General features: G+C 46.3%; 2 protein-coding genes and 1 non-coding gene across 3 annotated transcripts; all 3 read right to left on the reverse strand.

Moving 5' to 3' along the window:
* Positions 1-5: 5 nt before the first annotated feature.
* LOC106746622 lies at positions 6-2,818 on the reverse strand. The gene is made up of 4 exons (XM_014623392.1): positions 1,829-2,818; positions 1,107-1,725; positions 768-919; positions 6-542 (listed from the first exon to the last, which is right to left on the reverse strand). The coding sequence occupies exons 1-4, from the start codon at positions 2,816-2,818 to the stop codon at positions 6-8; spliced, it is 2,298 nt and encodes a 765-aa protein (XP_014478878.1).
* Positions 2,819-9,934: 7,116 nt separating this feature from the next.
* Positions 9,935-10,007, reverse strand: Trnaa-ggc. The gene has a single exon. It is a non-coding gene; the product is annotated as a tRNA-Ala (tRNA).
* A 46-nt stretch (positions 10,008-10,053) lies between these two features.
* LOC106746618 (homeotic protein caudal-like) lies at positions 10,054-22,406 on the reverse strand. The gene is made up of 3 exons (XM_014623386.1): positions 21,530-22,406; positions 11,203-11,348; positions 10,054-10,413 (listed from the first exon to the last, which is right to left on the reverse strand). The coding sequence occupies exons 1-3, from the start codon at positions 22,404-22,406 to the stop codon at positions 10,054-10,056; spliced, it is 1,383 nt and encodes a 460-aa protein (XP_014478872.1).
* Between the last annotated feature and the right edge of the window lie 291 nt (positions 22,407-22,697).

Below are 22,697 nucleotides of genomic sequence, written 5' to 3' on the forward strand. Positions count from 1 at the left end.
CGACATCAACCGCGACTCCTGAGGATCGCCAAAGCCAACCATATCGAGCACGTTTTCCCAACGTAGCGTTGCACGTGGCAAACGAGCGCGAATTCGACGGGGCCCGTGATATCGCGCACCTTCGTAGCAGCTATCTGCTCGGTCAACTCGTTCAAGCTGGTCTGACGTAGATTCAGGAGAAAACCGTGAGTGTGATAGGCCCTGTACAACTGCTTAAGGTCCCTCTTGTCGATCTGGTGTCCCACGTCGCTCGGTATGTTGGAAACGAAGCCTCGCAAAACGGCGACCGCGTGACGATTGAACACGGTCGTGAGGCCGAGAGCACCGCGCCAGCCGGACAGCTTGTCCCGCAAATGTTGTTCCATTCGCGCCTCGCTCTCCTTCGCATCCTCCTCGTCCGCGACGGCCAGTTCCAGCGTCTGAACGGACCGTTGGCTGGTCGACGTGGCGGCGACGGGCGCGAGCGGCCGCCAATCTTTGCTAATCGTCACGTTGTATCTGAGATTGTGAGGCAGGATGGACTTCTGCAAGTTATCCCATATCTGGAATGGCGAGGATCTTCTTGAGGAAAGGATAGATAAGTGAGACGGAAGCAGCAAGATACGTACACGGAGAGAAAATCTCAGTTCCCGCGATTGAATACGTAAAAAGAAATTGGTATCGACTCGTGTACAGCGCTCGGTGAGAGCTGATTTCTCTACTGAACGCAGGCACATTGTAAGACCGCGCAATTAATATCATATCAAGCTTAATTTCTCGGTACTGACACCGGAGTGATTGATCAAGCGAGAGACTTTCATCAACGAGCACCGGCTGTCGCTGAGCTTATAGTGATCTCCAATCTCTGGATCCCACAGGACAGCGTCGTCCCCCTCGGTGTTCAAGACAAACGCGGTCCACTTGCTTGTCTGCGAGGAACCTGTGCGAGAATTTGCAAAGGGTTATTTCCATTTGTGTATTTCATTTTCAGCCAGCAAGCGCCAACTGATATAACATCAACGTTCTAATTTCTCACTCAACGATGTAATTGTGAAACAGTGTGATACAAAAGATTTGCGATCTTATCGGATTATGTTGAACCGAGATGAGAAGTTGAATTGACGCACCCAACAACACGTAGGGATGCAAGCCGAAAGCCTGCAGCAGCGTGGCCAAGAGGGCCGCTCGGCCATAGTGATCCACCTTATTCACGTTCAACGCCTGGCGCGGCGTAACCGGGCCGTAGTGCACCGGCAGCGACGGCAACAGCATCGCGAGTCGGGCAGCATCGTCGGGGGTCTCGACGCCGGCGACTTTGCAGGGACTCGGCAAGCAACGCTGGATGCCCTTCGACAGGGTGTCGATCGCGTTGGCCTCCATGGACTTGGCGTTGCCCGGCTGCTCCATCTTCATCAGCACGTAGATCCTGGTGTGCGACTGCCCGGGGCTGGCTTGCACGTAGCCGAACAGCAACGCCGGACTGAACAAGGGGGAGAGGGCGAGCCAACGCTCGAGCTCCTGATGACGTTCCAGCGGGATCCTCGCCTCGCCCAGCCACTGTTGGCCCCAGACCGGATGCCGGTCGTACAGACGGAACTTCACGCACTGCTCGCCGTTTCGTTCGAAGTGCATGGTCTGCTGCCAGACGGGCGCGGGCCCGTCCGCCACCGAGGTCGCGTGGACGACGTCGCCCCACTCGACCTCGACGAGCGGCGAGACCGACGCCGATTCCTCCCTCACCGGCACCTGCGAGGAATCAAATTCAACTCTGTCCGAATAGCAGGTTTAAGATTGTCGGAAATATTGGAACAGGTGTGCCCCTTACTGTGAAAACATATCCGTTACACACCTCCACACCCCTGAGAACGGTGACGGCGAGAATCGTCTTTCCTATGGTGTGGTGCCTGCGAGTGCCGGACGACGGTCTGAGCGGCCGGCTGGCCTGGAAGAGGTTCTTCAGGGAGACGTCCAACACGGAGAAGGCCGGTTGCTCGGTCACGACGATGTCCGGCGGCTTGCACTCCAGTGCGCGACTTTTACGCACCGCGTCGAGCTCCGCCTCGAAGACCAACGCCGGGTCCTGCAGCAGGAAGTATTTAACGTCCTTCTTCCCGCTGGACTTCTGTCGCGGTCTCATCAGGCAGTTCTGCGGGTCGTTCGGGTCGTTGTTGAGGGTGTAGAGGTACGCGTTGCTCTCCTGCCATTCCTCGTCGCCTTGCCTCGACAAGGAGACCGTGCAGGTGACGGTGCCGGCGTATATCCTGCCCGAGTTATCGCCGATCGCGAAGTCCACCTCCACCCTGTGGTCCTTGACGCAACGTCGCGGCAACGGGAACGGCAGGACGCTGGACTCGGCCCGCTGCGCGTGCACCTGTATCGACAGGTTGTGATTCTCCACGTTTCGGATCAGCAGTTTGTACAGCTTCCGATTGAAGGGATGGCTGGTCCTGCATATCAACTTCCGCCGGAACAATATGGACACCGAGGTGATCTCGAGCGACGCCTCGTGAATACGAACGTCGCGGATCGCGATCTCCACGAGCCTGCCGCCGCGAAATTGCCCCCGCGACTCGTAGTCCAACGTAGCGCGCACATCGTCGAGCCGATGGGGCTTCGTCATTTTCTCGGTGAACGGGTTTTCGGGCACGTACAACCCGTCCTCGGCCGAGGTGTCTCTGCTGCTCGGCACTCGTGACACCCTCTTGTCGTCGGTGAGCACGCTGCTCGTCCCTTGCTCGTCATCGATCACGATCGGGTACGCGTAGCAGAGGCTCAAGTCTTGCTCGGGCGTTTCTCGCTGCCTCGCTCCGCTTATAAAGTCCATTCGAGGGGAGGACATGGCGCAATTACGCACGTGCAAAGACTGACTATACCGAAACTGAGATTATTGAAGTCAACGTTCACACTATTTATACGCATCGCAAGTATGAAAACGGCTTTCGATATCACGTTTTTAATTGTGACGACCAGATTACTTTTACAGTTTTAACGATAGACGAGAAGACGATAAAAAAATTTGTAGAGATATTATTAAAAAATCAGTACGTAAAAATGTGAAAAACGCAAAAAACAGGCCGACGTCATTGTCGAGCTTGTTTATTATTACCTCTCTAACAATATTGTCACGGACCAACTACTTTAAACGATTGATTTGTTTATTCACATTATTTATAATTTTACTATCATATTATTGAATTTACAGCAAACAATTGTAAGATAGCACATGAATTACACTCGCTTTTCTCGTCACACACAGTCACAAAATTGTTACAAATGCAACTTCGTATTTCGAGAAACCAGATAGTTGGTTTGTTTCGAAGTTTCCGGTTACCATGGTAACTCCGTTACTATGGCAATGGTAGAGCACATGGTGTTTTGACAGGTACGTACCACCTAGCGCCATCTAACGGAGTCGCAAAAGACTCGTTAAATGCGCGGTTTGAGTCTCGACTAAAGGCAGTTCGAATGGTTCGAATCTCGACTAAATGGTCCGCCATGATTCAGACCTGTTACTTTTGTGAGTTTCAAAGTCTCCGCTACGAGTCGCCACCGTCTTCAAGGAACAATCGAGGTTGTACAACTCGATAAGTCAGAAGTCCTATTTATTTTTTAATTCATTTTTCGACGTCGAAACAATCGAAATTATATCGAATCAACGAGAACTAGAAAACCAAAAAATGTTCCACTGAGCCGAAATGTGACGAGCCAGGATTAATACTTATAGATCATTTGACAAACAATTTTCATGCAAAGTATCGTTAATTGATGATGCAATATGATTTAAACTCGATACGATCTGTCGCTCGATGTAATAATATAATTGCAACAAGAAAATAATTTATTATTAAAATATGTGCAAATATTAACTTAATAATATAATATTTAATATAATATTAAATGTGCATATATATATATATATATATATATGTTGTGTGTGTAATTTATATATATAATTTATAAAACTAATAAAAAAGAAGACTTAGACATCAGCATTGAGTTTCAAAAATCAAGATTTTAATCTGAGGAGAAGAGAGCTGTTATTATTATTTATTTTATGAGCATCTTTTCTTGGACATTTTATATTTATAATGTTATATATAATTTAATGAAATAATATAATTTATCATTAATAATAATAATTTATGTTACAAATATATACATTTTTATTATAACAATGTTTTGGCAATAAACTATTGTACAGTTTATTTTATGATCAACAATTACATTTCTTGCATGAATATGTATATACAACAAATTGACTCCGAAACACTGAAAGTCGCTATCTTGGTCAGCATATAATCAAACTACGATACACTGTGCGCGTTTCTGGTATCGTATCACAAGCAACCTTCCGGTATATTGAAAACGGTGCGTTTCTATGTTACTGCATTTTTGTTAATAATTTGCATGCGATCCGAAAACGCCCACTGTGCATCGTCGGCTTTAGGCATATAACATTGTTCGTTGCTTCATGACGCACGAGAGAGATAATATGGTAAAGCAAGATAGACGAATATTGAGTAAACAATGACAACGATAATGTGACAGACTCGGAGAACGACGTACGTTGCTAAACAAAAGAAAAGAAAAAATGACAAGAATACGTTGCCGAGCAAAATAGAAAACGCCGATCGCTCCAGTTTTATCGTAACAATGTGTGTCATTGTACATTCTTGGCATTTGTACTATATAGTGATGTATCGTCGTGAATTTGTATAATTTGTACGGTAACAATACATCCGTTCTAAGAGCAAGAAGCAACGCGTGTGAGTTAGAATGACATCAACGGACATTCCGTCGCGTCAATGTGTATCAGCAGATTTACAGAAGCCCTGATTTATTTCGAACTACCTCGGCTATTATCCGGGTATCGCCGTCACCCGCTACTGAGATTCTCTCTCTCTCTCTCTCTCTCTCTCGAAGCGGCTCCTCCCGGCCGGTGAAATGTCAGGTGCGATCGGCGCGACGTAAACGCAAACGTAAAAACGCGTAATGCACTTTATGCGAAACGTCGAAATGGAGGAAGGGGAGACGGTTCCACCACGCGTATCCCATCCACCGCGCATACCGGCGCGAAGCAGACGAAGGTGGCAACGAGTCCCACGGGGGCACTGAAGTTAACTACCAGATCGATGTCCGACCCGCACCGCCCCATCCCCCTGAAACCAACCCCCCGGCGCTTCGACAACTGAGCCGCCCTGTCCTCCTCCTCCGTCGTCCTCCAGGCGAGAACCAGGAACAACTTTGCGCGGTTATGGGACACCGGCGGTTTGATTTCTTCCCGGCGAGAGACGAGACGCGTTTCTAGCAAGCTCGTACGGTAAACACGAAAGGGCCGCCTCTCGGCTATCGACCTCCTCGACATTTTTCCGGCCGCGGAAACGTTAATCGGTCCGAGAGAATTCGCGGTTAAAGGAAAAGCACGCGCAGCATGCGTGTGACTTTTCTTCTATAGTTGCATGTATGCGGAAAAAAAGGTCCAGTCTTAAATCAAGACAGATATTCTCCCATGTAACCAAGCAAGAATGCTATAATATTCTCAGAAGCTCTTTAGCCTTGAATCGAGTTGAAATAATACTCGCATCGATACAAATTCCATCACATGATAATAATAATATACTCGTAATATTCTATCCATTGAGCAAATTTACGTTGGCGCGACCACACGTTGACACGGTTGCCGACCAAATTGCGGTAATTGAATCGATCAATAAGTCATCGCAACGACCAAATGACGATTATCGTTCGATCGGCAAAATATTCGCACGAACTAATCTCGCTCGCCCGAATGAACTCGCTGATTCCGCCAATTTTGCTTCTCAATGTGGCATCACCGCGACTGTTCCTTCCCCTTTCTCCCCGTCAGAATGTGAATAATATATTTCCGCAAAAAAAAAAAAACCGAACGCGTTTCAACCCGCCACTTCCCCACCCCCGGCTGTGGCGGAATAATTCCGTTGACGAGAAACGCACGCGAATGAAACGCGAGGTCTCGAGCGAGCGAGCCCGACGAATTGCACGAGCGCGACGGCGATGAGAAATGGGCGCCGCGGAGAGAAATTAATGGACCGCTCGCATAACGAGATATCTGTGCTCCAGTTATTGCCGCGGCGCTGATTATACGAGGGTTCGATAGTGCTCCGCCATCGCGGATACAACATCGTTGTTTTAACGGAGACGGATGAACGCCATGGCTGATGACAGAAAAAAAAGAAAAAGAAGGGAAAAGAGCGGCATCGGGAATTTAATTGCGCACCGTCGTGTCTCCGCGTCTGTTATTCGCGACGCGGATTTATTTGTTCAGGATCAGTGGAAGAGCAAAAAAAGAGCGAGGAACGTAAAAAAAAGAAAAGGCCACCGCGCGACGGGATTTTTATTCGCACGCGTCTAGACGTGCATGTTGTAAATATGTAAGCATTTGCGTCGAAACGCGGCACGTCGTGTCTCATCGCATTGCGTAATCCAGATTTTCACGGAAGTTCGTCGATTTTTGTGCGTTTTACACGCCCGCGATCCAGCATCGGTCGATCCCGGGATTAATGGAAATTCGTGTGTGTTACATGTTTTATGCATTACAGGCAACGATGGCGGCGAATATGTTTGGTGTACGGTTAAAGGACGCATACAAATAAAATTGATTCCGCCGCATCGCGCCGGCAAACACCGCCCATCATTTATAAAAAACGCGGGCCAATAAAAGTAAAAGCGCATTTCAACCCGCCACTCCGATCGAGGCGTCAATATATCACCGACTTCGTGGGATTGCGTTTGCTTCGATAGCGAGAAATATCGAGAAAATTAAAATTGCGTATAACATCGCGTATCGCCTCAAGCATCTTCCGGCGCGATATCGTGCATGGAAAAAATTCATTTTGTTGAAACAGCAAATGTTCGTCAATATAGTGGCGACAAAAAGAAACTTGCTTAAACAGCAGAAAGATTTGTTAAGAGCACTAATTGTCCATATATGCAGCAAATAGCAATTAATATTCTCAACAAATTTTTCTGCGGTCCAAATCAATTTTTTGCTGTCTATAAAAATGTTTTCTTGCCGTCGCTATATTGACAAACGTTTGCTGTTCTAGCAAAATGTGCTTTCTCCGTGCGCGAAAAATGAATCGATCGAGCATAACAAAGTTGAGAAATGTTTGTCAAGTGAAAAAATATATGAAATCCCGTCTTCACTTTATGGTCTATCTGTCCGCCATTGTGGCGCATCGAGGATACGGTAAGAAGATGGAGATCTTCTTGCCATATTTTTCCCAAACGTGACGAAACTACAAAAGACGCGCCGCGGAGAGCGTCCCGATACGCGACGCATGTGGGAAGAGCGTATCCAGGATAACGGTAAGAAAAGTCGGGGGGAAGTGGCGGCCGATTCCGTCCGTGGATCCTGGATGAAAGGACGACTCCCGGTCGGCAATCCGTGCGTAATTGGAACCCGGAGATGTAACATCGCTTTACGTATACACCTCGGAATTCCTAGGTATACGCGGAAGATGCCTTTTTTTGTTCGACTTGCTGCGGCCCAGTCGGCCCAGTCGAAAACACCAAATAGATACTTTTATGAGGGGGGGCTATAAAAGTGCCTGAATCGGGTATCGATGGTTCCAAAGGGGCTAATCTGCGGATGAAAACTGTAATAAAACGCGTCCTGTGTGTATGTATCCGGAATCCTTTTGCAGTACGCGCGCGCATCCTTACTTCACGCGCCACGGTGGATAAAGAATTTCGCCGTCGCCGGCGAAATAGTCGCTGCATAGCGCGCTGATGACGACGGAGATCTCGCTGGTGAGACGAATTTTGCGAATCATTCGACACTGCGGCAGAATCTCTCTCTCACACACACACACACACCAAAGGACTATATGCGTGATTCTAGCAGAAATACATGCATTTTGTATCCTCTGTCGGGGCAAAAAAATTGCTTGTTTTTTCGTTAAAATTTTTCGATATTAAAACACACATAACACAATATCAACAATATATATGTAACAAATATATCTCATAACAAAACAAATAGTTTCTTTTTTTTAAGGAGAATAACAGGAGCCTTGTTTAATAAACTTGTTCCGTGGAGACGAGTTTGTGTCCGCTATTAAAACAATTCGACAAACGGTGAAAAACTTGCTTCGTGAAATGATTATGAGTATGAGTATCGCCCTTATTGGACCCGATTGCATCAGCCTTATTTTGGCTTTAAGTAAAAATGTAAAACTTTAAACTTGAGGTGCCAAAGCAAAATCAACGTCTAAAGTGCTTTGATCTGCGCTTATCTTATTAAGATTAGTGCAAATTAAAGCACTTTAGGTATTGCTTTTGCTTTGGCACGACAAGTTTAAAGTTTTAAATTTTTACTTGAAGCTAAAATAACGTTGATGTAACCGGGCCTTAGAGATGCGTTCAAGTACCTGTCGTGCTCGAACTACTCGCTAAGAGAAGATCCATACGCGCGACATTCTACTTCATATGTGTGTGTGTGTTTATGTTTATGTAATCCCAAGATGCACTTTGCTTACGCTATAAAATTTCAGAAAATATTATGCAATATAATCTGTTACGAGGTGCCCGTTGGAACATTTGCAAATATCCCGAAATTGCGCGAGGAAGAAACACTCTCGCTTCAACAGTTTAACGTCTAAATTTAACTAAGCCGCTAAGTAACAACCACATTTCGGTGCTCGCGCGCTCCTGGTGGTTTAAGACACAATTTCGACTTTCTTCTTTTCCGCTTGTGTTCAGAATACAAAAGTCGACCGGCGTTATCAATGCGCGTTATCGCGTGCGCCAATGCGATCGCCTCGCGCGATCTTGATCGCTACGTACCAGAGGCCCCGAACTGATTCGATAGTTATTTCACATCCGACACGCTAAGTATGACGATGGATGACTCGATCAGTGAATCTCGTTTCCTTAGGATTCTCTTTTAAGTGACAGTCCGTTAGATATCTCGAGACGAGGTAATTACGATGTAATGGTCGCCTTACGATTCTCAGAATCTTAGAGGATTACAGTGTTTCTTAAGTAAAACGCTAGTTAACAGTGGCATAAATTATATAAGTTAAAGAAGTAAAAATATAGAAATAAAAAATAAAGATATATGTTCTTTTAAATAACGCACACCGTAGAGCGCACCGTTGTTATAGTGCCAACAACCAATCTCGCGATCGGATTAAAAAACTATACTCTGAAGTTGACAAAAAAAAATATCGTGCGAAATGATACGCGCTACACACGGTGCTCCCTTTGAAATGTGCAAATATCCGTCAGTGTTGCACGGAAGCGACGCGTAATCTCTACGGCCGAAAGTGTCAAAAACTTAACTTAAAAGTGACTATAACAACGCATTCGACGCGCGCGCGTCTGCGGTTTAAGGCAAACTTCTCTCTCTCTCCTTCCATAGATTTACCTTTGACCCTCACGGGAAGTCCCGAACCCTTGCCGGCTGTCGGAACGAGGGAAGTGAGGGAAGAACCGCACCAGAAGACAGTCGAAGAATCAAACTAAAGTTAAGCGTAATGCGCCGTCGGTGAGCGTTACATGATGACGATGATGATCGTCGCGGACCGGTCGAAGGGGTTTCTCGTTTACGGCGGACGAGAGAGCAAACTGTCCGAGAAATCAAGTCCGACATATGCGCCGATGCGAATGTGATCTCGTTCTTCTTACTCATCCCACTGTGCGGCGGCGGGAGAGAACCAGGGAGTTCGCCTAAACCGAAAAAAAACCACCTCTCTCTCGCCTCCAGATGAACCCTCTCGCGCTTCTGGACGGACACAACTACCGCACATCTGTGCTCCTCCCCGATGCATGCACTCTCCCTCTCTCATCTGAGCGCATCTACCCACTACGGGCTCGCCGCTGTGGCGGAACAACAACCGTGCTGCTGCTGCTGCTGTCCGTTTTGCGTCACAATTGAAATCGCAAAGAGTCGGAGAGAAAACATACCGGGGGAGTTCTGGGCCGGGAATCGAACCCGGGACCTTCCGCCTGCCGGGCGGCTGCTCTGCCAACTAAGCTACCCAGACTCCCGCCCCGGTACGTGCCTTCTCGTCCTCTTATGCGCCGTTATTGTCAAGATGGTTGTTCCTCAGTCCGTTTTATCTTACACAACTGCTCGTCCTGCGCCGCACTGATCCCGTTCTGATACACGCAACTGTTCTGATACGCGTGTCCTCCGCCGGCCTGCGGGTACCCGTTCTGAAGGTGATGCAGATGCAGACCCGGGGCCGTGTGCACCAGCGGCCCGTGGTGCAGACCGTGCTGGCCCAGCGGCACCGGGTTGTTGTGCGGCACCACGACGCCGGCCGGAGCCTCGATTATCCTGCCGGACGTCCTGACGATCGTCTGCTGCTGCTCACCCTTCATCTGCTCGTCGCGCTTCTTCTGCAGCTTGCGCTCCTTCGCCCGCCGGTTTTGGAACCATATCTTCACCTGTGCAAAACAGACCATCGGCTCTAATCGGCTACCTCGCGACGAGCCATCGACCGATACGGCCGACCCGAACTCTTTCCCGACTTTTCTCTTAAACGTTAAACCACCTTCCGGGAGGAGCGCCTCAGCTTTGCATCTCATCGCGTATCGTCTCCGTCGCGTGCAGAAATGTAGAATCGAAGTAGAGTGTTGAGTCATTGTTTGAATTTAAAGATACGCACACGGAAAAAACATAACGTTGTGTCAACAAAGAGTCCGTCTAATTGGAAAGAACCTTCCTGATTCAATGGCAGTATTGTCGGGACAGGTACTGTTGTTTTAGTAATCCGTGTACTTGCCCCGATAATATAATAGTTTTAAAAGGATTTCACTGTGAGCCAATTGTACGTCGACTTTTTTCGATCAAATAATTATTTATTTCGATCACACATGCAGTATTGTATTGAAAACGCTAAATGGTACAAATTGAAAGAAGCGTTCTCGCAGTTTAGCGTGTTTTTAATACGACATGACGTATATATTATTGGTTCAAAGACAGCATATCATTCTTTCAATAAAAATGTTACGATTGAAATCAAAATAACACATAGAATGAAATGAACTGCTTATGTCCGGGCCGAACGCGCCGAGCACAGTCCGGTTCTTAAAGTTACAATCCCCGATATAAGGCGCGTTTATTACCGAAAATACGAGAACAACGTGATTTCTCGAGGAAAATATTTGCACGTCGCGGATTCGCCGAGAAGGAGGGCTATCCGTCCGTGTGTCCGCCCGGCACCATTTACTCACCTGACGTTCCGTTAATCCAAGCGTTTTGGCGAGCTCTGCTTTACGTCGCATTGTGATGTAACGGTTGAAATGGAACTCCTTCTCGAGCTCCAGCCTCTGGTAATCCGTGTAGACCACTCTGTATTTGTCTTTTGTGCGCGTCTTTCCTGAAAAAGAAGAAGATAACGGCCGACGTTATTACGCGGTTAATATCTATCGTACTGATTCTCTTGTCAATAGTACGTTAAGGAGATAACGTTTTCAGCGAGCGCGTATACATACATACCGTATGGCGACATTAATAAAGTAAAGAAATGAAGTTTCGTAATTAATTTTACCGTCGGATTTTTCTGGGAGGAACGTAAGAGAGAAGCGTGTACTAAGTTTGCTTTAACCATTCCGCCTAAGATGACAAAACATCCCGCGTATACCGAAATGAGAAACAACGAGATGCGAATATTCTATGTTGATTACGAAAATCAATTGGAAGTAGCATAAATTATTAAGATACACGTCGTACAGCACGATGCTCATTCTACCTTGGAAAAGTGAGAAAAAGAAACGTTGTAAATGTACATTAAATTAAATTGACATTTATCATTTAGAATATATAAACGCACGCGCAGAGAGCGAGAGAGAGGGAAGACACGCATTTACGATTTGCAGGGACTAACGCGTGGTGATTACGTAGTGGAAAAGGAACGAAAAGCGGCGAGAGGTGCGTCGAGAAAGTGGCCGCACGGTGTGAATGCGGTTCTTACGACGTGGCGTCGTTCGTGGCGGTAACATGCGCACAAAATACAGAATGGAGAGAGGAATGGGGAACAGGGATGGTAACGGCAAAGAATCGCTCGGGAGAGAGGGACACGATTAGATAAGACCCCGCCGGCGAGATCAAAGGCGTGCACGTTAATCCACCACTCCTCGATAAGGGAACACCGAGGCCTTCGTGGCATCACGAATAAGCAGCGACCTTAGACTTTTTGACGGTACACATAGGTGAATCCAGCATGGCTGACAGTCGGGCGGAACATCCTCGTAAGAATGCGCGAAAACGACCGATACCCTTACACACGTGCTTCGTCGCGAATGGACAAATTACTGCGAGCGAGCGAGAAAAATCCGTTCCTACACAGAGCCAAAAAGTTTCTTTGGATTTAGCATCACGTGTTTCTTTGACTTAGGTTTGTTCAATATAAATCAAATCATTTAACATCGAATATCTCATTTTGTTTGAATTAAATTATTATTGTTTCAGTAGAGTTGTTTGTTAGAGAAAAAATATATCGAGGAAATAATATTAAATATTGCTCCGCTCTGAAAAACAAAAAGTTTTTAAATATTTTTTTTGTTACCATAGTATTCTTTCGAATAACTTATTGCTTATTGCGATTTTCTATACAATGTTCCTTTTGCGCATAATTCCGCGCAATTCATTGGCGCGATGTAACGTAAATAGTGGAGATATTTAAGAGTTCAAGTCGGACGATATGTTGACGTTCAAGCAAATACACACGTCGGCGGTCGCGGCACGTTCACTGTTAAATCAGTGTGAGATCTGTTCAAATAACGCGGAGCAATATATTACGAACTGTCGGGTTTCGAGTTTTCATCTACTTAGCTTGAGATCGATCGTTATCACGGGCACTTTCAGCTTTCCGTATCTATGATAATGCTTGAATCACGTCTTTGCCCCCCGTGCGAGACGCTATATAATAAATCGGCATGTTCATCGCGATCACATTGTACTTTTATCGGCCGCTACCGGATTTCGACCGGGCCAACCTCCAAATGTAAGTCACTGCAACATTTTCACGTTATTCTATTATCGAGTCGAATATGTACGTTGATTTAAAACATAATTCTTTCACAAGAGTCTCTTTCATCCCAAAACTTTATTTACTTTTCCTCAAATATGCACCGGAATAAAAATAGCCCGCTCGTTCTTTATTTTTTTTCTCTTACAAAACCTTTCTTACAAAAACTACAAAGAAAGAACATAAATTATAGTTTTTCAATACTATTATTTTTCAACAGCATACCAGTAAGTTTTTTCACATTCTTGTAGTTTTTCCGTACGGGTTGTCAGAGAAGATATATCGATAGAAGATACTTATAGCTCGCCTTTCTACGCGTAATAACTTTGAAAAAATGCGAACATTAAGAAACAAAGGCAATGTACAGGTAGAGAATTTGCGGGAATTCATGGAAGCTTGCTCTCATTCCTAAAGAAAAGTTCCGTTCAAGAAGCGTCTTCTCTTCACGACGATTAATTCAATTATTCCACAGTTATATAACGACTAGCTTGAATCTCTGTTATATAAATAAAGGAATTTATACGAGAGAAAGAGAGAGAGAGAGATGAGGGGAAAATCAATATTACACAATATTCTCGCTATAATTCGATCAATACGAAACGCGCGATATGCGGCTCGGAACTCTTCGCTCTCTTTTTCTTTCCTTTTTTTTGTTCTTCAGTCGCGCTGCATGCATTGTTAGACGCGCAAATATTTGGCGCGTTAAGAACGAGCGTCGCGCAACCTGATGCACGTAAACAAACGTGAAACATCCTTAAACCTTATCGAAAGAGACAGACTCTTTATCTCTAAAGATTGTAATCGAATCAAAAAAAAAATTCCAAACCGTGTGTGCGGTGTCGGTTTTAATTGCGATAGATTCCCCGTGCGCGAATCTCTCATCGCGTCGAATCTCTCATCGCTCGCAAAAGATAATTTCGCGACTCCGAATCAGCTTTTATCGCCGGAGACCGAAAAAACTACCGAGTATTCATCTATGCGATACAACGAGAATTAATCAGTTGAAGCCAAATGATGGAGGTGCTCGGTTAAGTGTACAGTCAAAGGCAGCCGACGATGAAACGTTCTCGAGACTTTCACACCTTACGTAATCACCACAGCGCGAAAACGTACGATAGAAATATAATGTCTAATTAACGTAACATTTTGTATGAAGCGTCAAATGCATCTTGTATGAAGCGTCAATTTTCTAACTACTCGTCAAAAAGTGAGCGACACGTCAAGACACGGTAATGGTAATAACGCGCGACTCGAAGGGGAACCAGCGGGAAAATCGAAGTTTCTAGTTTCTTGGACTTTTTTCACGGTTAACGGGACCAACTTTATGTGCGAGTCCGAGCTGAACTTTGTTACTTTCGGATGGGGGAAATTCTCTCTATCTCTCTCGGATGGTTTGTACGGTTGTACAGACTGTTGTTTGAAGGGGCGAGTTCATTCGTTTCTCGATGTACGAGCGACATAAGTGTGTGTTCGTGTGTGTCAGAAAGGATTACCGTCGGCGTTTTTCATCTCACCGATATCGGAGCTAGCACCTCCGATTATCCGGCTACGGTGACTCGGCCGCGGTGCAGCCGATGTTCTGAATAGCACGCTTGTGAGCTTGTCGAATCTGTGCTCGCGTTACCTGCCGGCCACCTCTACATCGAACACCAGATATTTTCACTTTTTCCATTCCATATTTTTCGAAAGCTGATGCGTCGTTATCCAAGTTTTTCTGAATTCTCGTCATCCACCTCGATAGTACCGCCTATCTCAGTTCCGGTATAGCCAATTCTTTTCTCATTTCACATATATATGTATATGGTATTTCGATTATAATATACTTTTGAAATTTGTTTCAAGAATTCCTAAGAAAGTCAATTCACGAATCAACTACCTCGAACAGCGACAGCCGATATCGTGCCGAGGTTATTATTCCGGCCGATTTCTTAAAATGCGCCTCGTCGAATCCGACGTCGGACTATCATCGGCCAACCATTCTCGGTGATCCGCTCGAGCTATTTCTCCCGAGTATCCGCGGCGAAATGCGAACGAGCATGACGACGAGAGAGACGACGGATTTCACGAACGAAATGTGAGGGCACAGGACGGAGGGAGAGAGAGAGAGAGAGAAAGAGAGACGAAAGACGCGAGCGAGGGGGTGAAGAAACGGTGCTCCTGGGACTCGTTGCCACCCCATTATAGCGTTTGCTCTTCCATTTCACGCCGCGAAATGGCAAAAGCGCGTGCCCCGCTTTTCCTGCGGGTGTTCGACAACCCCCAGCGATATCGCGCGTCGACGCGCGGCGCCGGACCGCGCCGTCCGTCATGCGCGCCGACTCGCGCGGGTACCATTTGTCAGCGGCGTCACAATTACCCCTATTGTGCCATCTCGCATTTGTATATCGTATATCAAGTGGCCGTGCGCCGAAGAGAGAGAGACTATCTGCCGTATTCTCTTTGCGACCAAGCACGCGCCCACGCGCCTGTACTGGTATAATTATTGGATTATTACTTTTTAGACGTACTTTTTACAACGCAATACGTTGTGTGTTGTGTTTTTTAGTAGGGCGAAAAAAATGTGAGCGATCGGCTGGCTTTTCTGTTTAAGCGATCGTGAAAATCATACGCTTTGTCGGATTTTACGACGGCTTTTTTCACATTGAACACTTAGCACGAGGTTGACAATGGAATGCTGGCAAAACTTCTTTTTTCGGAGAACCTTCCACGAGCGTTGAAATCGCGCGTGCGGTGCACCCCGAGAAATCACCGGGCCGACACGCTCACATTGTTGCTTTATTGTTTTGTAAGCAACAGGAGACGGACCAGTGTGGACAGAACCGGTAAACAAATCGTCCTAAACGTCTCTCTTAAAGGAAACAGACACATCGCAGCATGGCGTCGCCGAGCTTGCGCGCGGAGAACGCGGAGGAAAAACCTTGAGACGAATCCCGGACATGCTACCTGAGGAGCGAAATATTCGGCCGACTTTTACGTCGGCTTCTCTTTTGTTGTATGCTTTTGACAAAAAACGCCGCCGACAGTAATGGGATATCTGGTTACGTTTCCGAGATATTAAAAAAAAAAAAAAGAGTAAGCATCTGTGTTCCTGCGACACCAGAGATTGTGAAATATTTCCTAAAATTTGTAGGAATGTTGCGGTAGAGCATAGCAGACACGTTGCAAACCGTCGCGTTGAATTAAATGATTTGGCTATTGTAATCAAATCATTTGTTTGAGACTATTTCATTAAATGTTTCGCAGTTGTTACCAAATTCTTCTTTCAGTGTACGCGCAAATAGCGCTAACTTTGGCTTCAATTATCGCAGTCTCGTTGTTGCCAATCTTCCTCTAATTTTACATATGTGCAAATGGTATTTTGATTAATATACTGTTAAAACTGGATAAGATTCCGAAAAAATGTACGCAAATACCTTGAGCCTCGGGAAAGGTCTAGATTTTTTTTAATTGTCTGCGAAATACCGAGACTTCTGTAGCCGCGGCAACCGAAGGATCGGCTGTTCCACAGGCGAAAACAATTACATTCCGCGGCCATCGGCCGCAATAATAGCGACGTCGGTTTTCTTTCTTTCGGACCCGGAGGAATAATCTTTGATCTCCCCTTCGTCATTCGATGTTACTTTTAATCGTGCCGTTAGGGAGGATCGCTTGCTTTGAGAGAGGAGATGAGACGGAGGCGCCATAAAAGCGGTGGAAATCGCGTGCTGCCACCGTAGGGTCGCGGTGCAAATGCGTGCGCTCTTTTTCTCTCTCTCACGGAGAGATTCGCGCGCGATATGCGAACGTGAAAGCGCACGATATTGTAATGCAACGGATCGCGTTTCTGTAACGTGCGAGCCGGCGAGCGAACGAGCGAGCGAACGAGCGAATGCGCACGTCCTCATGTCGAAAAGACCGAGTGGTTCTGCCTGCAATATAGCCATAAAATGCAGATAATAGGTGTTGGAAGGTAGTGGACGTTCGCCTAAAGTACTGCACGCCCGTGAAATCGCACGAGAGAAAAAAACGGAGGAGAGAGAGAGAGAGAGGGAGAAAAAAGGACGAGTTGAAGGGAAAAACAGCGAGAAACGAGGGTTAAAACGGAACTGCGAAAATTCGTGGAATTGACCTGAGGAAAGGAAGAACGAAGAGAGATCTTGGGTACAAAGAAAGCGCAAGCAGGTCTGGGAACATTATCGCCAGAACGGGGTGATTCGATATTACAGAAAGGGTTAATGACGCAAGTCGGGCACGGGTTACGGTTTTTCGGTTCGAAGGTATAAGTGCGTACAAATCTTGTACTGTGTGTTGGCAACTTCGTCAGCCACAAATAGCTTTTGACCGTGAGCGACGGTAAGGAAATGAATTTGCGGACACGGTGGATACGGGGTGAATCGTCGTCGAATAAAAGTACTGTGAAAAAAAATGTTAGATTCGAGCAAACAATCAGCTCAATATTCTTCATCGGGATCAAATAAATATTTTTTGACCCGAGTAAAAATTTGCTAAAGAGCATTGAAGTAATTATTTATTTGAATTCAGCACTTATTTCTGTGTAGGATAATTTTGGAACGTACAATATAGAATAGCAGCGGCTGTTCTTGCAACACGCATATTTTCTTGAATTAGTCTAAGCTGTTAAAAATAACTGTATTACTGCAAATTATTAGCTTAACAACGCTCATGGCGAGTTTAACTCTTTGAATACTGAGCGTCGCTCTAGTGGCATCCCGCTGAAAGGGTTTGAGGAATAAAGATGTCACTACAGCGGCTTCCCGCTAAGCGATCTTTCAGGCCGAAATACCACTATAATGGTTCTTTTCTAAAACCTACATTGTGATTCAGCAAATAGCTTGTCGTTACTAAACAGCAGTTTGTTCACTTCTTTTTGACAGTTTAAATATAAATTCTATTAATTCATTATGTCATAGTAACGCAGATATGGACGCTACCTTCCCTCACAAAAAAGTTGCAACGCTCTTTTCGGAAAGTTTCGAAACGCATTCCGTGTCCAATAGGAAAATTTGTATTTTAGTAATTCTCAAGAGACACATTTTCCTATTAGATGCGAGAAGTCTGAGCAATTAAGTAAAGCCTTGTTCAAGTAACGCTCGCTAATTGCTGCTAACACCTCGAACTCGCACCACTTTCTTTAGCGAATGATCTCTGGCCGCGAGAAGTTCGGACGCGGGGATCTTTGGGAAAAGTTGCGTAAATGGCTAATTTCGACTTTTACAGCGCGCCGAAAAACCCCCGGATGAAGATAACACTAGCGCGCAAGATGAAAGGCAACAATGAAGTTTTAAAAGGTGTTGTAAATGAAGCACGAAAGCCAAACCGAATTTTCGACGCGCGTCGAAAATTTACGACGGCACTTGAGCGAAAGATAATTGCTGTTGTCACTTTAAATGATTAGAAGATTGATCTGTTTGCCAAATCTCTATTGCTATTACCATGCCACAGAAGGCTATCACAGAAACAGTAAATCACACCATCGTGACACCTTAGACCGATCGAGTGCATTCGCTTCCTTCTAATAGTAATAGTCATGCAAAAAGAAACCAAGAGAATTTTCTGCTTAATTGACACAGTAATACAATGCAATGTAATAATTATGTGAACATGCAATTTGAAAAATACTATTTAAAACATTAAGGTCTTCCATTAAACACCCATACATTGTGTAATGTATCTTTCCATATTTCCTTGCTGGAAGGCATCGATGCTGTGGTGCTTAACGCGCAACACAAAGATGCCGAGATGCAACGAGAGGTAAAGAACGATTATAAGAATTATTTATGCATGCTATAAAAATTTCCCACTTCTCGTTATCGTTAATAATTTCCGATTTATCCTCTTATCAGCTACATGTTGAGTCCGTTCAACGGAGAAACTTGCAAATATTTCTATTTCCCAATTGCATGCACAATCGAATCGTGCGAGTGGCGTAACTACTTTATCAAGCGTGTGTAAGCGACGCTCAAAGGCGACGTTGGAGATCCAAATTAATGAGGAAATACAAAGAAAAACGGAATTTTAATACAAAATTAAATGTACACGCGATTATGTGCACCGTGTGCGTGTGATTTTCTGCGCGATCGAACACGCTTTTGCAAGTTAAGATGTATGAATTTCTGCTTCGATCGCTCTTTGTTCTTGTAAGCAGAGCGGCAAAAGAGGGCACACCAGGAGGAGCATCCTTCTTCAGTGATTTTACTTGAAAGTCGAGTGCTCGTAGTTACGCCACCGCATTTTACACACCGATCCATCGATTAAACTGTATAAATCCTACCGAGGAGTGCAAGACGACTGCAGAGGTCATTAATCGTTGAAACAGCACCCGTGTTAGAGGCAGCGGCATCATTGCCCGCTGCAACAGTAGAAATAACAGCATCTATCGGAATACTTTCATCGTTCCAATTCGTTTTCCGACCTTACGCGCCTGCAGTGACATACAGCTCGAATTCGCAGCGACCGACAGAAACGGGTTCATTATCGGCTTCGAATTGTAAATTCTAAGCGTCAAATGTGCCCGGGTGAAAGACATTTTAAGCGAAGGCAATGACCAAATTTTCGCTCACCCTTTATCTTTGCTTTGATACTGATCAAACATGCTCCGCGATATGAGGTGTAATACATACTTTCAGGGCCGTAGCAAGTGCCTATCGAGGCAAAAGGCACTTCTTTCGGACGGTTTACGGGTAAAAAGATACCGGCCCGAAAGCGAGGTAATCAAAAGCACTGGTAATTGCGGAAATTGTCTGGAATTTTACAAAAAATGCGAGATAATCGATGTCAGATTCCTCGATGATTAGAGCGATTGATCAGAGGCGCGAGAGATTTTCCTTCAAAGGGGACGCCGCCTCGTGCTGCAGCCCTGGTTCTTTAACTCCGACTTCCTCGAGGAACTCTAACTCTTCCTTGCCGCGTGTTTATTCAGGATGTCGTGCGAACGGATGGGACTCTCTCTTTTGGATACGGCGGAAAATTGAGGTTGATGACAAGAAGTTGGGGGATTATCTCACAAATATTTAGGAGCAATTAGATGTTTGCACGTCTGTTACCGTGTTTGCATGGTTTGCCGTATCTAGACCGGCGAGACGTATTTATAACTGCGCGCGATACGAACGAAAAAGTTCTCCTCCTCGTTCACGTTGGAGAACGTGCTCCACGTTGCGCCACACTTTCGAATCGTACGATTTCCTCCCAGCCGGACTCCCGAAACCGAGGATTACCCTCACGCACGTCGGAGAGAAATGCGTTCCGAACGCGAAGGTGTCTCAAACGGGTAAATCGTCACAGGCCCTTGCTGTGGCTCTGATATCATTTTGTACACGTGTATGCGAATCTAATGATATATCGTGACATATGTACTGAATGGAAACTGAATGGGAACCAAAGGTGAAAATTCGCTGACGAGAAGTGTTATCTCTGTTACAGCTACCAAAAACATTTGTCTGAACTGATTCAGACATTAAAACACGGTTAAGATAATTGGGAAAACTTCGACTGCGTGGGAACCTCTTCCAGGAATCTCTTTGTTTCTGCAATCGAGTTATCTCCGTCTGGTCCCCATTTTTCCCAGCCAACAAAAAATTCAAGCAAAACTACGGCCGAAGCTTGTTTTGCCTTCTTTTTCACGTGTGATTGAATTTCTGTTGCCTGAGAACCAGAAACACGAGGCTGTAGAAACAAACAGATTCCTGCAGGAAGTTTCCGTGTTGTTATTCGATCTCGATAATTGCAACCGAATTATTAATACAACCGAATGTTCGCGAGAATCTCTTCGGTCGCGGCAACAGAAAGATCGTTTCTCATTACTCTCTCGAAGTTGTCATTTCTGGTCCGCAGGGGACGGAAATTCAATTATGCGGATCCTTTCCGTGTCGTACGCTTTATTTGAATTCTTCCGTGATGATTTTAAATCGCGTAATTATAATCTACGATAATTTCCACATAAATTGCCACGTTATGCTGTACCAAATGCGAGATAAGATAAAAACAAAGTGAAACCAAGTAGCGGAGACTTGGAACGATTCCGACGGCGCGCAGAAAGCGCCGGCTGGAAGCCATTAAGTTGATTTAACGAATCAACGCGAACTGTGTATGATAGAAGATAGCCGTTTCCTCTCGATATTATCTAATTGGTTTTCACACGACAGACGATACTTTTTTGCTTGCTTACTTACTTCGTACGTGCACGTATACTCTACGAAGAAGAAATTATAATCAACGTATCCTGGAGGATTTTCGATAGGTTAAAATGTGCCTGATCGAGTTGATTTAAAAAGCAGCCGGTACAGAGTAGATGAGATTTTCCAACTCATTCCGCTTCCTCAAAAGAGACGTTCGGCTCGTTCATTGTCACGTTAATTCAACCCATCTGTTCTCCCGGGTTTGTACCAAGTCTCAGTCCCGCAAGTTTGATCGCGAGTGGAACTCGGCAAAAATAGTTGGGACTCCCTCGAATCTTTCAAGAAGAGAGAGAACACGGGGCGAGAATGGCGGAGGTTCGGCGCGCCAAGATGACACGCATGCGGAAAATCACTCACCCGGCTTCGGCTGGTTCTGGTACGACGGCCTCCTCATCCAGCCGAACGGGCTCCTGCTCGGGCCTCGCGCGTTCGCCGCGTACACGTCGCTGCGGGACGTCTGCTGGCTCATATTGTTGGACGCGTACTGCAGGCCCGCGTTGTGATGCGACGACGAGGTGGACGGTGTGCTGAGATCGCGGGACGTCGACGAGGACGCGGCGGTGGACGGGACGTGGAGGACGTCGCAGGACGCGTTGCCGACGACGGACGACGGCACGCTGATATGCGAGCCCATGGTGGAGGGCGGTACGGTGAGGTCCTGCGAGGTGCTCGGCGAGCCGTACGGGATACCGTTCGCCGAGGACTGCTGGTTGAACCCGTTGCCGATACTGTTGTGGCTGTACGGGGTGGACGGTGTGCTGGGGTGGCTAATCTCGCTGCTGCTGCCGGTGATCTGCCGGGAGGCTGGCGGACCGGCGTTGTTCGGCCACTCGTTCACCTGCAGCTGCTGCGTCTGAGGGTACTGCTGAAATTGGGAGTACGGCTGCGGAGGGGGTGGGTAAGGGAGGTGCGTGTAATGGTGGTGCGTCCACGCGAAGATCTCGGTGTGATCGACGTACTGGTGGTGATGCGAGCCCGGCGTCGGGGCTTGCTGGTGGTGGTTCATGTGCAGGCTCCCGTGCGGATAGCCGTGCCAGTGGCCGGCGTCGATGCTGGCCGCGATCGCTTGCTGATGTATCTGCGGGAACTGTTGATGCTGCGACGCCAGCGACGGCTGCGACGGTGCGACGTGCTGCGTCTGAGTGTTGCGCTGTGGCTGATGGTGATAGTACGGGGCCTCCAGCGAGTTGAAGTACGCGCTGATGTTGTTGACGTTCGCGCTCGATTCTGACATGGTTCGGCCCCACTTGTTGTCACCTCGGTGATAAGCACGACGGAGCGTTCTTCACTTTCTTTCACTATGGGAGGACGAGCGTGAGGAGAATCCGTCAACTTTTCACGCCGTCACAACTCAGGGTATCACGTGTCGGGTCATCACAGACCGAAGGTGTGTCAAGAACAGGTGGAACTTCGCGAGCGCGATTAGGCGAACGTACTAGCGATAGAACGGCTCTATGCTGACTGCCGAAAGAATTCGCAATGTGACGACCGTCAGCTGCTCAGAGCTTGTGAGCGGTCTCCACAT

Source organism: Dinoponera quadriceps, unplaced genomic scaffold, assembly GCF_001313825.1.
Source record: "Dinoponera quadriceps isolate SergipeBrazil2010 unplaced genomic scaffold, ASM131382v1 scaffold2076, whole genome shotgun sequence".
NCBI lineage: Eukaryota > Metazoa > Arthropoda > Insecta > Hymenoptera > Formicidae > Dinoponera > Dinoponera quadriceps.